Genomic DNA, 15,377 nt, shown 5'->3' with positions numbered 1-15,377 from the left:
TGCATTCTTGTGGGAAACCTGATAGTTACAAAAAGTACATTAAAAATATATTTAAAAACCCATACCCACCTCAAGAGCCCAATGAGGACTGAGCATGCCCCACAAAATACTGTGTAATAAGCATATTGTATGTTTGTTGGGGGGGGGGATTGAAAAGCAGGTGGGGTGGAATTGAGTCTCCTAGTGAAGAACATGGTTGGTTGGAACCCTGAACAACAGAACTCCTAACATTTGTTGCTGGTCCCACTTGTATTATTATTAATGAGATTCCAGCTACAGAACACTTATGATTGGGGTGAGGAAAATCAGGGGTCAAAAGCACCTTCCCAAGCAACTTGGAAGGATATAGAATCCCAAAATTATTTTATTTTCTAAGGAAAATGGTCACTGATTTTTGCCAGAGTGTTATATCATGTACCGCTGGCTTATTAGCATTTACTGTCTTGCAAAGAAGCCAATTCTAGTGTCTCACTGTTTCTAATAATTGAAAGAGTTGTTTGCTTTCATTATAATGCATAAACATGTACGACTGTGCTGTCAGAATGTCCAAACAGAATAACAATTGCACAGCTTTGCAAACAGGCACCAAGATCTGCAAATGCTTTGCTATAGAGTTCAGTTAGGAAGTAGGAGTTTTTCTTTACAGTGTTCTTTTACTCCTCCTAATTTATATAATAAAGGAGAATGATAATCACAATTTATTGTACAGCTGTTAAACGCCTACATCTAGCACTTCTATATGGCAATGAGCACTACAGTTTCTATATACACAGTTTAATCTTGTGTCTATGATTTTTTTGATTCTATGTGTTCCTTACATATGTTTACTGTATATCCTGCCTTTCTCCACCAAGTGTACATGAGGCATCTCACCATAGAAAAAAGGACTGGTATAGCAAAATGATAATATAACACTGTGGCATGCAGTGACAGGGGCCAAGTGTACATGGCTGCCACAACTGGGAAGGCCCCTCCTTTCTGCCCATCCATAACATCTCAGATGGCAAGGGCACACAGAGGACAGTCTCCATAGAGGGGCAGAGTTCTCAAGCTTGTTCATATGCAAGGAGGCGATTCAGAGATGCCCTGGCCTCAGTTAGTTAGTTGATTTAAAGGTCAAAGCCAGTGCATTAAATCCCATCCAGGAACAAATTGGCTGTCAGCGCAGTTAGTAAAGGATTGGAGTAATATGCTCTGATCTCATAGTCCCTTCCCAAACCCTGGGAACCCCATGGGGAGCATGTTACAGTAGTCCAACTTGGAGGAGACTAGAGTATGAATGAATGAATGACTAAACTAAGTTTGGTTCCTGCTCAGAAGCATGCAGCTGTCTTTCCAGAACAACCTGGTTAGAGACAATTCTACCCCACACCTGAGTATCTAGGAGTACTCTGAAATGGCAAATCTCTTACTTTAGAGGAAATATAACCCCATTCAGAACAACCTGAACACCACTCCAGGGATCATCAAATTTCCCAGTCTACAGTACCTCCATCTCATTTGGATTAAGTCGCCCCCTCCCCAAATCTGTCTGGTCCAAAATGGCATTATTCAGTTATACACTGAGAAAACTTTTCACATCCTGATGATATGTGTAGAAATTTGAGAGAAAACATCAGGGTACAAACAAATTTGTCACTATATGAGTCTAAATCTACTTTTCGCCAGGATTAATCTTTGCTCTATAATTCTAATCATCAAAAAGCAGAAGTATCTGTAGGCATTACTTTTTCAAAATATTTTTGTATTACTTTTCATTTAAATTGATTCTGTGACAGTTTACAAAAAAAATAACGCAGTACATAAGAGAAACGTAATGGAATTTAAAAAATCTAATATTGTAATGGAGATTACAGAGCTGGTACTAGAATAAGGAAAGGAGGAAATAAATAAGATGAATTCCAGAAGTTCAAGATCCTACAGCAGTTGTTGGAGTCATTTCAAGTCCCATTTCTAGCACTGAAGTATTAGTAGAATGGCTAGGAGTGAGCCCGCTGGGTTATTCTTGTATTGCAAACAGACCTTGTGGTAAAAAAGATTTTGGATATTGTAAAAACGTTGCTGTCACTGGGAGAAACCTTTCCGAAAGATGATATGGATGCAGTAAATGGAATGCTAGGCATGGGCTTCAGGTTCTTGGTTTCACATGCTTCCTTTGCGGTGAATGCAGATAAGAAAGTCTCGGCCATAGTTCGCCTTTTCCCAGTAGGAGTAATAGTGACTTAACTGGACTATTGTGAAGAGTACGAAGAGATAAGGAGTGCTGTGTAAATGAAATTCAGTGCTGCTTATCGGCAGTGAAGGAGCCAGTAACCTTCTCTAGCCTGAGTGAATTTGTGGAAAGTTGCATAACATGCTAGGTGCAGCTATTTGTGCAGAAAAACCCAGCCAAATTGGAAAGAAGCAGTTAGCAAGCCAGCTGCACTGATTCAGTAATAAATACTGTGTTAATAGACATTGGTTTTGAAGCATGAGCCCTGGATAAGCTCCTGCAGTGTTGTGCGGGACGTTGGAAGCAAAGTGGTGGAGAAAGGGTGGATTCCTCAAGGCAACCAAGTTTTATCCATTTTGAAATTCTTATATTTCTTGAACAGGCATGCATATTAACTAGTTGCTATAACAAAAAGCATATTGGTTAGGAACTAAATTGAGCATTTGTATAATCCAAGAGTGTGTTTGGAAGCGTTGTAAATATCCACAAATTTGAGAACTGAATAGATTGCAGAGGTGTTTGGAAGGACATGGAATGAGTACAAAATTTCATCTCTAGAAGTTCTCTAGAACACTAGTCTTCAGCTGGTGGGCCAGGAGCTTAGGACCTACTAGTGGGTTGTGGCCTGGTCCATGCCATTATATGGTAAAAGTTTAAAGTATTGGTACCCAAGTGAATGTTTGTCCTGGGTCTGAAGAGTTTGATGACACCTGCTCTATATGATCCTGGTGAAATCACCTGTGCTAACTTGCTATTCAACAAGTTCATTAGGAAGCCCAGTATAAAAACAACCTGCAATTCATTGTGTCATTCAAGAGTACTTCATGTCTGTTTCTTTATGGGTGTTTCCATAGAAAAGCAACCTTTCATTTTAAATTTGTGTATGAGGAAGAGAGGGTTTTCGTGTTCTAAGGATTTGGTCTTAATGTGGTTTAAGTAAGGCTTAGCCTTATTGAAATCTCATATTACTATTATTATTATTATTATTATTATTATTATTATTATTATTATTATAAAATGAACTTTATTTGACCCCGGGTGGAGAGAGCCTGGCTCATCCCTGGCTGTTGATTGGGCATCTGCTTTAGTTCTACAGCTTTCCTTAAGCTTAAGGCAAAGCTGAGAAAATAGCTGCCTCCATGCAGCCTGGAGAATAGGGAAAGCTAAGGGCTCATCCATGCTTCCCTTTGCTCTGCATTTCTAGGCACACATCTGAGCTTTCTAGGTCCAGGTCTGGTGGTGGTGGTTTGCACTGGCTCTTTCCCCACGAAAACCCATTCTTTACCACTGAATCGGAGCAAACGGCAATCTGCAGAAAACCTGAATTGACTTTACCAATTCAGCGGTAAAGAGTGGGTTTTCGTGTGGAAAGTGGTAAGCAGTGGGGCAGAAAAATCAAAGCCGAAATTGCTCGGACACTGACCAGGAGAGTGCAGATCTGGGCTTAGAAAGCACAAGGCAAAAGGTAAATGCAAATGAGCCCTGAGCCAGGTGTTGAACTGAATGAAACACAGAGATCACAGGTTGCAGCTGTTAAAAGTAGCCTGAAGGAGACAGAACTTGCAGCACTTGCAAGGGAAAGCATTTAGAAGCACTTACGTCTGAGCATCCCCTGAAGCTTGATTTAACTTAACCTAACCGAAGGCATCTCTGAGTCTGAAAGAAGGGTGGATTTTTAAACTGCTATTGAGCTTCCTTTTGAACCAACTAGCTAGTTCCTGATAATGTGCAGTAATCCTAATAGGTCAGCCTTTCTGTTGGGGATTCTGGCATTGTTACATCATTTATGTGGAACAGATGGTGAGGGTTCTGGCGGCGACAGTGGCTGAATAAAGGATATCCCTGGCTTGGCTCCATGAATTCTCAGTGGTCTGTGGTCCCTTGAGCTTCACAATAACATGTAATTGGAGCATCACATAAAGCTAGAGTCATTTGAGAATCAGGCTGGTTTATAACAACACCTGAAACGTATTGCCGTGCTTCACACTCATCCTGTACTGAGTTGACTCTGTGTGTATAAGAACAAGTGTCTTCATTTGTGTCATGAAGGATGGAGAAGCTGTTTTTCCCCTCTGATATTGCGCACAAGCATTGCCTTTGCTGTAGTCGTTTTACAGATGTTACATTCATAAATCTCTCCTCATTTTACTTGTCCTTTTGTTATTGGTCCCAGCTACTGCTGTTGTCTTTCTCCCTGAAGCGGACATTCTGTTCTAGAAACATTTAGCTTGCCTTTCGTTGGCTTCCTTTTTAATGTAAAAACTCCCCTTTAAAAAAGCAGTAAGGTAATGGTAAAGGACCCCTGGACGGTTAAGTCCAGTCAAAGGTGACTATGGGGTTGCAGCGCTCATCTCGCTTCAGGCCAAGGGAGCCAGCATTTGTCCACAGAAAGCTTTCTGGGTCATGTGGCCAGCATGACTATGCCGATTCTGGCGCAATGGAACACTGTGATGGAAGCCGGAGCACATGGAAACACTGTTTACCTTCCTGCCACACAGTAGCAATGTGCAGGTCAGATATTCCTGCTTGTTCCACAAGATTAGGCATACATTTGGAAAAAAAAAATTATAAAATAAGCATCACTTAGGCTGCATCTGGGAACAGATACAGCTGAGAATTTTCCAAGTATTATTTGTCAGCCAGCTGCTTTTCTGCACTCAAACCTCTTTTGTGTGCCAATTTTCAATATAGCCAACTTGTTATTTGTATCTTTCGCCATGCTGGCACAAACAACTGGGCAGCATCCTCTTTGCAGGGGTGAGTTGGCAGCGCATATGGATATGCAGAGATTACTGCAAATGTTCCTTAAAAAGTTACTTTTATTAATTATTTAATGAATAAATTGTTTCCCATGAGGCATCCTGAAGTAAACACATACAGGTAGGCAGCCGTGTTGGTCTGATGCAGTAGAACTATATATATAAATAATAATAAAAAATTGTCCAGTAGCACCTTAAAGACCAACTAAGTTTGTTCTTGGTATGAGCTTTCGTGTGCATGCACACTTCTTCAGATACCTATATATATATATATATATATATACGCGCACACAGAACACTTAAATATATGAAAGCAGCTAAAACATCTGCATGTTTAAATGCAGTTCATATATAACCAGTATGAAAAACACTTTGTGTGCGCACACACAGTGAACATAAAATTCAATATAGAGATCAACTTGTTTATCCCACATCTTCATGAAAATTAGTTTGACTGAGAGAGAGTGCTACATTTGAAAGGGATGTTCACAACGTCTATGTATGGTACCTGCAAAATTCCCCCATTGGTGATGATTTATTTATCGTGTATATTTTTAAAAAATCCTTAGCTGTTTTTCGTTAAAAGATTCAACACAGCATATATATACAGTTTAAAACTTAACAAATAAAAATGCAACCAGACAAAAAAAAATATCAAAAGCTAGGAACAATATAAAACAATTCCAAAGATCATCTATGTTCTGAAATCATCTATGTTCTGAAATGTCTGGGCAAATAGGAAGGCTTTCAGATACCTTTACTAGCAAATTTGCTGGGAAAATCTGAAGTCTCCCATATTAAATACCTTTAGGTCAAATGATAATAAACTGACCATGGCAAAGTTTCTTTCGGAGGTCGCAATAAAGATCATCATGCTCTAGACATAACAAAATGACTACCATGGTCTCTTTTGCCTGTTGTTTGGTTGTTTTAACTGTATCTTGTTTTGAAACTCTTTTGTGGGTCTATGGACCGCTATAAAGATAGTTGATTTGATACCTGTCCAGTTTCTGTAGCCTAGATTATTTACAATGGTATTTTGAATCTTTCACTATATGAATGCAACTTTGCAAATGAACTATTGAGTAGGCCCAGTTCTCTCCATGGGACTTAACTATTCCATCTAGGATTTGTGAAAGTGTCTCCTGAACCTTTTGGAAACTTCCACGTGCATAGAGCGTCCACTTGCAATATGAATACTGTCAGCCAGTTCTGTCCAGTGCTACACACTTGGGAGTGCAGGAATATTTATCGGGAACGTCTGCATAAGTGTAATTTCCAGGATCCTGTGCTGCCCACCCTGCCCCATCTGTATGCTTGTGTGTGAGGTGATATGCCAGCACGTCTTGCCAAGTGCAAGGTTTACATTTTTTATCAATCAAATTGAAGGACAAAGCGTTCACCTCAAGCAGTGTGCAATCAAAGAGTCTTGTGGGCCGCAGACAATTACTGCTTAAACTCCCCCCCCCTCAAATGTGTCTGTCTTTCTAAACATGGCCCAACACCATTGCAAGGTCAGTTCAGGGTATGAGTGAATATTATGGAATCATAACTCTGTTTAAAGTGGAGCAAAGCTTAAAGATCAGTGCTTATCCTTGTTAGTTATGGAATTGTTTTCTTTTGTATCACAGTTAACTATGGACTGGTGGTGGCTCTGATCCAGGGATGTTCGCACTAATGGGGCTCCCTTGGTGTGGATCATTTTGCTATAGGCATTCAAAGTTCAGATAGACAGACAGATAGATAGACAGATTTCCAGTATATAACAATTACAAAAAAGAGAAAAAAGAATACTAAAACAAAAGCCCAACTTTCTCTCTCTCTCCCCAGGACATACTAAGTTCAGTAAACTTGTTTTCTGTGGGTGGGGTTTACTTTCCCCTCTTCACAAGATAAAAATTTGTAATAAAAGCTGACAATATTGACTGACTTTAGGGGAACTATATGTACCTGCTTCTCAGGGTTCAAAATTAGCAGGGCACCAGGCGCATTTTGCATCTAAAGATTCTCCATTTGCGAGCACCTCAAAAAGTCTGGGTGCCATTTTTTTGTGCCTGGCTGACACTCCAGGATTACTGAAATGCATGCGCTTTGAAGCCTCGAAGTATATGTTAAGGATAGACACTATGTTAAGGAGTTTAACAATAAAGAGTAGAGTGTTTTGAAAGCAAGTATGGTAGCAATATTTTTATTGTAAAACCAAATGAAACATGTATTAACAATGTCTGTTAAACATGTGATATTAACAATGTGTCACTTATGCAAATTGTGTATTAATTCATGCTTATCAAAATAAGAAATAAAAAGTGTTGCTGACGCCCCCCCCCCAATAGCAACTAGACATTCTGTTTTGGCACCTGAGACCAGGTGCCAGAAGCCATATGACTCCTAGCCTTTCTATCCCAGTTTCTAACACTTCTGTGCTTCTGCTTGTACACTATTCTCAGTGGACTTACACTGTCCTTGCGCACTGGGCAGCTCATACACTGTTCCTTGATGGATTTCCATGTAGACATCCGTCAGGGATTATTTAGCTGTGATTGCTACATTGCAGAGGATTGGACTTGGGGTCACTTCCATCTCCACAATTCTGTGTACCAAATCTTTATTGAACGTGAACTACTCTCTTTAAGGGGATTGTAATAATATTTAAAATTGTAAACCACCTTGGGAGCTTTTGCAGAAAAGCAGTATATAAATGCAATAAATAATCATAAACAACACACTTTTCACATGCTACAATATTGATTTTTATCTAGTTCTCTCAAGTAGTGGAAGCACGCCTGGTTCTATTCTTGTTAGCAGTTCTGCAGCTTTACTATCCTGTTTACGAACACATCTCTTCAATCAATAAGGGTTAGGACTATAATTAAAATGAAACCAGAGATTGTGAGAGCTCTTAGCAAGAAACTGAATGTTGCTGAAAAGTGCTTTGGAAGGTTTTCTAGTAAGTTAACAATAAAACATCCTTTGTTCCACTCCTGGATTGTGCTTGCAGTTAGAAATTGTGTTTGCTAACCTTTTATCTCTGTTTTGGCTGGGAGGAGGATGCTGACCCCAGAAGCCTGGAGGAGGAATAGAATTGCTTTTTTAAAAAAAAGTTCATTTAAAAGCATAGCATCTTGTCTGTAGCATTCAGTAGTTACTTCATTGACCTGATTTTCAATGGCCCCCTGTAGCTTATGGCCCAGCACTCACAACTCCTTCTAACCCTCCTTCTATAGCCATACCTTTTAGGGGGGGGGAGCACAAGAGCCTTTTAATTGCTTGCATGAAAGTTTTGAGAGCCAGCAAATATCAGTAGCTGGATTTGATCTGACAAAGCACTTCCTGAAACACAAGGTCATCTCTGCCTGGCAGAATGCAGGTGGCACGATTGCAGCTAAGCTCTATTTTATGTAAATGTCTCCTTCCCTGTGAAAAGATTTTGGAGAGAAACAATTTAGTAAATGAAATGCATTTATGCTTGAAAAAGGAATGGAAGCATGAATCCCAGTCTAAACCTAATTAAAACCCACAGTCTTGTCAGATTTTTGAAATGCAGCAATTCAGCGAGAGCTTTCTAGATTATAGAACTTTATTATAGAACTATATTACAGAACTTTCTATATTGCAGAATTCAGGGGCTCTGAGGAGGATTTATGTGCCATAGTGGCAACGTTTTCATGCTGAAACTTAGGAAACTGGGAACGGCTCTCGTTTACTTTATGGCTTGGAAACTGAAATATTAAACACTGCAGTTTTTATGCAGAAGCATTGCTGCAGAGTAGGCATCAGTGAACTGACTGCCCTGCTTAAAATAATGGAAAAACTTGCGTTCTGGGAGCCAGTGTTGGTATAGCAGAGTGTAACTGTGCCTCAGCCTCACCTACATCACAGGGTGGCTATGAGGATAAATTGAGGAGCACCATCTACACTGCCTTGAGATCCTTAGAGGATATAAGAGAGCTGAATTTAATAAGTAATGTTCAAATAAATCTGTTAGATAAGAGCCGGATGACATTTTTGTCACTTGATGGCTTGTTTACATGAAACATTTGTCATGGAGTCTGTTCATAATGCGAACAAGCTCCCAACAATTAGTCTCTGTCATGTAATTAACATGCAAAATACATCAGGGAAAGGGTTTGGTTACAATTAGTTGTAGCCAATTCAGCTACTTAGAGTAGACCTATTAAAATCAGTAGGTGAATAATTTAACTACATTGATTTCAGTGGGGAGCATACTTGGCTATAACATGATCCACCTATCCTTGTCTTTGTACTAGTGAATGAGATGTACACAGTTTTCTTTTAATAATACCTTTTATTTATTGCTACTGTTTGTTAACAAGAGAGAGGGAGGTGTTTTGCTTTTGTTTTTGGAAAATACAGCAGCTGAGAGAAGAAAATGGCATTCCGTGATCTTGAACAAACCTCTTCAGAGACAACATACATTGCTTCTTCATAACTTGATTTACCTTTGAGGTTGTCTTACTTCCTCTTAGCTGATTATGTGTTCTAGTTTCGTCTACTACAAGCATAGGCAAACTCGGCCCTTCAGATGTTTTGGGACCACAATTCCCATCATTCATGACCACTGGTCCTGTTAGCTAGGGATGATGGGAGTTGTAGTCCCAAAACATCTGGAGGGCCGAGTTTGCCTATGCCTGGTCTACTAGAATCATAGAATCGTAGAGTTGGAAGAGACCACAAGGGCCATCGAGTCCAACCCCCTGTCAAGCAGGAAACACCATCAGAGCACTCTGACATATGGTTGTCAAGCCTTACTAGGTCACAGCATGTGTGAGCTGATGTAAGATAAGGGAGAAATTACCTTAATAATGAACAGTTCAGGGGACAATAATTGCTTCAGAGTGTAAGAACCTGTCTAAACTGGCCTTGGTGTTCTCTATTATTTCGGACTGCAGCAACCATCAGCCTCAGTCACATGGCCAATGTGTAGGTAGGAAAGATGGAAATTGTGCTCTCCAAATGCTCTGGAGAAGGATGATTGAAACCGAACAGTTGAAGGCTCTTCGTAGCAATTTCCCACATCAGGAAAGTCCAGTTCCAAGTCTTTCCAACTAGGAGCAGTTGGCCATGGCCTTCAGTTGACAAATTTGGCAACAAACATTTTATCTACACAGGACCAAATACCAGCCGTTGAATTAGTGCATTTGGAGAGGAAAATATAGCAGGAAAAGTAACTTTGCAGAATTCTTGTGCACCGGCAATTTAAAAAAAATATCAAACTCATTGCCACTGACTCATTCTTACATAATAAAACAGCTAGTAATGGAAGGTAACCCTTCCAGTTAAGAAAATAACATGGTGTTTTGCCAGTGCTGCGTGGAACATTGGCAAAGAATTTTGCAGCTTAAGTAATTTTGACTGAAAAGATAGTTTCCAACTTTTTTTCAGGTCCGCCCTGCCTAATAACTTGCCAGTGTTGCAACTACAATTTATTTAATAACTGCTGAGTTGTATAGGATATTCAGAAAGGTATAAAATCTTCTAATTCCCAAATCTGGCTCATAAAACCATAGGCCCAAGGGATCTTCAGTTCATTTTGCCCCATAACAAACATCTTTGAAACCCAGGGGAGTTTTAAAAGAGTGTTTATTGTTTATAAAGGCTTCAAACTGCTTTTAATATATAAAAATCTCAGAATTTTGTTAAAAAGAAAGCTACTGGTCACAGTCAATTCATTGGTCATGCCACAAAATCACTTTTTGGACCCTGACCATAGTTTGGCACCACACATATTTATCTTTTGGGTCAGATGGTTTTAATTCTCTATTGACTTTCAGTTGCACATGTTGCTCTACTTCTTGTCCTTGATACATCATTTTGATTGCAAGTAGTGTTTTTTCTTTTTTTCTTTACTCTGTATTGATGAGTTTTCTTGCTCTGTTTTGGCATTTTGGCTTTATAATGCTTACTAGGGAATGGAATGAACCATTAGAGGAAATTTTGTTTAATGGCCAGATGCTTCAGGCATAGTGATGTTGGCCCACAGTTAAACCTGTATTTACAAGTGAGTTCTAAATGTTTTCTGTCTCTACTTCTGTAGACTCTTAGAAAGGGGAATAGCCTTTGGTATAATACCTCTTGAAATGATGGATAACTGGTGTGTTTGCTTTCCAATCTGAAATGCCCATCAGTGAAAGGAAGTCCTACCCCTTTAAGCTAATTTGAGGAGAATCCCCTAGCCTGGAAGTACTGAACCCAAATTTGTGCAGAAGTTCTATATAGTAATTCATGCAGGTTGAGGCTAGTGCATAATCACTTACTTTTTCAGACTCTCAGTCTTGATAAAGGCTGGGGTGGGAAACCTTTTTAGTCATAAGGGGCACTTTCCCTGATGGGAAGATTGGTGGTGTGGGGGCTACAGGCTAAAGTGAGCAAGACAATAGGGGTGACCTTCACCTTTGTCCAGTAGGCTACACAAAAGCCAGTGGTTTCCCCATACACACTTCTTCCACCCAAGCATGAGATTTTATCACTGTTGAAGGACACATCCCAGCCAGAGAAAGGCATGTGTGGTGGCATCTGCAGGGGGAAATCTGCAGGAGAGGGGCTATAGGCTTTGAACCCCACTTTGAAGTCCCACCTGCCGCTCTTCTACCAGCTGGGACTCCAGACCTAGTTTCCATCCTTGAAAGAGAAGTCGTGTTTTCCAGATGTTGTTGGATTCCAAGGATAATGGGAGTTGTAGTCCAGCTTGATCCTCAATTTAGAAAGCGCCTTTGCCAGTTTGTGCCTTTTCAACGGGGCCTGAGGTGGAATCCTGAACTCTGGAACAGGGCTGGGGAAGTATAGCTTCTTCTTGCCCACTTGGCAGTGGGCAAGAAGAAGCTATACTTCTGGTCTTAGCAGCTGAGGTTCAGGAAGGGAAATTGAGTGAGACAGGATGTGAAACAGGTTGTGAAATGCAGTATTCTCTCTCCCTGCACCATCACCAGCTGTCAGTGGGAAAGGCTGAGATTCCAAAGCTTAGCAGGAAGTGAGAGAATGTCCTCACATTCCCCTAAATCAGGCATATACAAACTCGGCCCTCCAGATGTTTTGGGACTACAACTCCATCATCCCTAGCTAACAGGACCAGTGGTCAGGGATGATGGGAGTTGTAGTCCCAAAACATCTGGAGCGCTGAGTTTGCCTATGCCTGCCTTAAATTCTCTGACTCGTGCCACTTGAGAGTGTGTTGCAGCAAAGTGAGATGCCAGTCCCACAGGTTTCTCTGTACAAGTCAGAGGACTTGGGGAAGAGGAGGAGGTAGTCTTCACATCCCTGGTCAGTGGCTAGTTCTGCTGCATGGTCATTTTGAGGAGGCAGTGGAAGTTAGCTAGCCAAGTGCCTGTATTTCCTTCCTCTCTGTAGGGTGAGGAGATATGTGCTTAATTTTGCGTTCATGAACAATGGCTGGGACAGGCAAAGAGTGGAGTGGGTGCTCTTCTCCTGCTGTCTTTCTTTTTCTCTCTCCCTCCCTCCTTCCCTCCCCCACTTCTCAAAGTGCGAAATCCGGGCAACGAATATGTGGGTCTCGTATCCGGTCACTAACTCTTGTGGGTTTTGCTCTGTGTCAAACCTTTGGCCACCTCACTTGCTACTTTTAGGATCTACAACCTCACTTGCTACTTCCTGTACAAATGTCTTCTGCCTTTTGGTATCTGTTTCCACTTCGCTTTGTTGTATTCATTCTGCACCTTCACCCCAGTTCCTGTTTTTTATGTGCTCTGGCAGAAAACCAGTAATTTCCCCTTAACTTGCACTGCCCGCAGGTGCTAATTTCTTCTGAAACTTGTATACTTTTTGACACTTGCCTAAATTCATTCTTGTTTTCATGGCTCTTGTCCAAAACTCTTGGGAAACACTGCAAAGGTTAAAATAATACCATTAATCAATGTATTTAAATTATATTAAAGAGCATTTCAGGAATGAATAGCAGATGTTCCTTCTTTTTACCATATGTTGAATTCAGTAGAGATTTTTAATTGTGGAAATTAATTGTTTAAACTGTTGGGGATTTCTACAGCAGTAAACATAATCTTTGGGTTAGATGTTGAATGCTAGTTTCAGTGCATGCTTATCACTGAGGTCTACTGGTTGCCCTTGGGCAAGGAGTCATTTGGTGGTATTAGAGTAGCTCTATTGAAGATAGTGCCATAACATAGTTAGGATCATTAATTTCAATGGATCTACTCTGAGTAAAACTTAGCTGAGTACCACCCACTATCTTCTGAGGATAAAATCAAGACTTACTTGATATCACGTATTGCTAACACTGTAGAAATTATTTGTGGATATAAGTAGAATCACTTTTCTTCTTTCAGGGTTTTGACCCACCACATCAGAGTGATAACCGAACTATTTATATAGCCAATCGTTTTCCTCAGCATGGTCATTATGTTCCTCAGAAGTTTGCAGAAAACAGAATAATCTCCTCTAAGGTAAGGGAAGCCTTTACCTACCTCAATTTTTGCTTTGTCCAACATGCTGGATAAAGGTAGCTTTTGACTTTGTCTATTCAGGTCATGTCAGAATACAAAAAAATAACCAACCAGCAGCCCAACTCAAAAACATATGTCCAAAAGCTCAGATTTCATACCAGCAATAATACGTACCTACATATTAGTGTATTTTCACATTGATTGTAGCACACTTAACTTCTGAATGCCTTGTTTCCCTGTAAAGTCTAAAACTGCTGTTACAGCATTATCAAATAATGCAAAACCGTTCACCCACCTGCTGAATATGTATTGACATCTCCATTTGCATCATGTACAAGAAAATCATTGGGTTCGTCCTAATTCTGAGTTTTGGGGCATGGTTTGACATGCACCAGCACATCTAGGGTGTGTGGATGATTTCTTTAAGTAGGAAATGTTTACAAAGCAATCCTGTGGCTCACATAGAGATTGGGGCTTCTTTAAAATTAATTCTTAATGTATGACTTACCTTTCCAATTAATCCATTAAACCAAAGTCCAGTATATTCCCCAAACTGCCTATTCTTGGTCAGTACACTGGTTTTCTGCTCACTGCTAAAAATCGAATTTGTTAGGTACCGTCTCTGTATTCCATAAAAGAATAAGAAGTTAAACTCCCCCCAGTGCTGGCCAGATGTCATGACAGCGGATGCTGAAAAAGAATAGCAGAGTGTGAATGACTATTAGCACAATATTTTGGTGAAACTTGGCTGGTGATAAATCTGAGCGAATTTAAATGAATGGTGCTGGCGGCAACCGTAGATTCTACAGGGCAGGTTTCTAAAACTCGCTGTTGGTTTATTCCTTTAGATAACTTTTTAGAAATGAGAACCCTGCAAAGGCTAAAAGAATGTTGGGAATGGGACCTCATGCTTTGCAATAGGAAAATAGGCAATAGTTGCAATAGGCAATGCTGCATGGACAAAATTATGGAGTAAGAAGACAATGCATTCTGTGTCAATGCAAGGAAAGCAAGCAATGCTTAAAAACATTATCTTTTGGCACCTTATGCCTAATAAATTGCCTTCCACTTCACCATCATTTTCTCAGAAGTACTGGAGATGTAGTATCTCCAGTTCCCACTCTGTGTATTATATTGTGTATATGTGTTTTGTAAGGGGGGGAAATAATTAACTGGTTATTTACAGATTACAGCGAGACTGTCCATCACACACATTTGGAAATACTAGGGAAAAGCCACAATGTAAACTTGGTATGACAAAGTCTAGTTGCTGGCCATGTCTGAAAAGCTAACTCCAAAAATTCAATTCCATAGAGGATTGTAAAAAAAAAAAAAAAGACATTTTATCCAGTCCAGTTTGACTTTGTTAAATGTATAAACAATCAAAGTGACTAATGTATTCAAAGTCAGAGAAGTCAAACAATTTTATGGCCATTTTGTGGGAAAGGAGTTAATTTGTAATGCATTGGTGTAAGTTCAGGAAAGTGTAAATCCTTTATTAGGTATAATATAATCTACTGTATTTTTTTGTGTATAAAACACCCCCCTATTTTGGGGGGCTCCAAATTAAGAAAACACCCCTTAGCACTACCCGTAAAAAAACACTAGTCTTATACATGGAAAAATATGGTACTTATTTTCAGCTGATTGGTTTTGACAGCAAGATTCCCTTGTCAGTGCATAAGCAGGAGTACATTTTAAGGCTCCTGCTTGCGTACTGGCAATTGCATCTCCAGTTGCCCCTCATCTGACACCACATGTGATGTCAAGTGTGGGGCAGGTGACTGTGATTTGGGGGAAATGGTTTTATGGTCCAAAGTAGAATCCAAACCAGGCCAAATTGGTTTGACTTTGTTAAATGTATAAACAATCAAAGTGACTAATGTAGAAGAAGAAGAAGAAGAAGAAGAGTTTGGATTTGATATCCCTCCTTTCACTCCCTTTAAGGAGTCTCAAAGCGGCTAACATTCT

The 15,377-nt window shown here is 40.0% G+C and overlaps 1 protein-coding gene and 1 long non-coding RNA gene across 10 annotated transcripts in view; one reads left to right on the top strand and one right to left on the bottom strand.

Moving 5' to 3' along the window:
* The window catches only part of ATP11B (ATPase phospholipid transporting 11B (putative)), an 81,009-nt gene that overhangs the window by 5,066 nt on the left and 60,566 nt on the right, over positions 1 to 15,377 (top strand). For all 9 annotated transcript variants that reach the window (XR_014511716.1, XR_014511717.1, XR_014511718.1 and 6 more), the window contains exon 2: positions 13,290 to 13,406. Coding sequence is in view for 6 of the 9 variants with exons in the window: in XM_083441949.1 (XP_083298075.1) it covers positions 13,290 to 13,406 (117 nt within the window). In the remaining 3 variants the exon portion in view is untranslated. The remainder of the gene's footprint in view (positions 1 to 13,289; positions 13,407 to 15,377) is intronic.
* LOC310678497 lies at positions 1,724 to 5,102 on the bottom strand. Its single transcript, XR_014511778.1, has 2 exons — positions 3,812 to 5,102; positions 1,724 to 2,022 (listed from the first exon to the last, which is right to left on the bottom strand). It is a non-coding gene; the product is annotated as an uncharacterized lncRNA (long non-coding RNA).

This window comes from Podarcis tiliguerta (genome assembly GCF_965153285.1).
Source record: "Podarcis tiliguerta genome assembly, chromosome: 5".
Taxonomy (NCBI): Eukaryota; Metazoa; Chordata; class Lepidosauria; order Squamata; family Lacertidae; genus Podarcis; species Podarcis tiliguerta.
The sequence above is the reverse complement of the archived record's forward strand: the minus strand, read 5'-3'. Positions and strand labels throughout refer to the sequence as shown.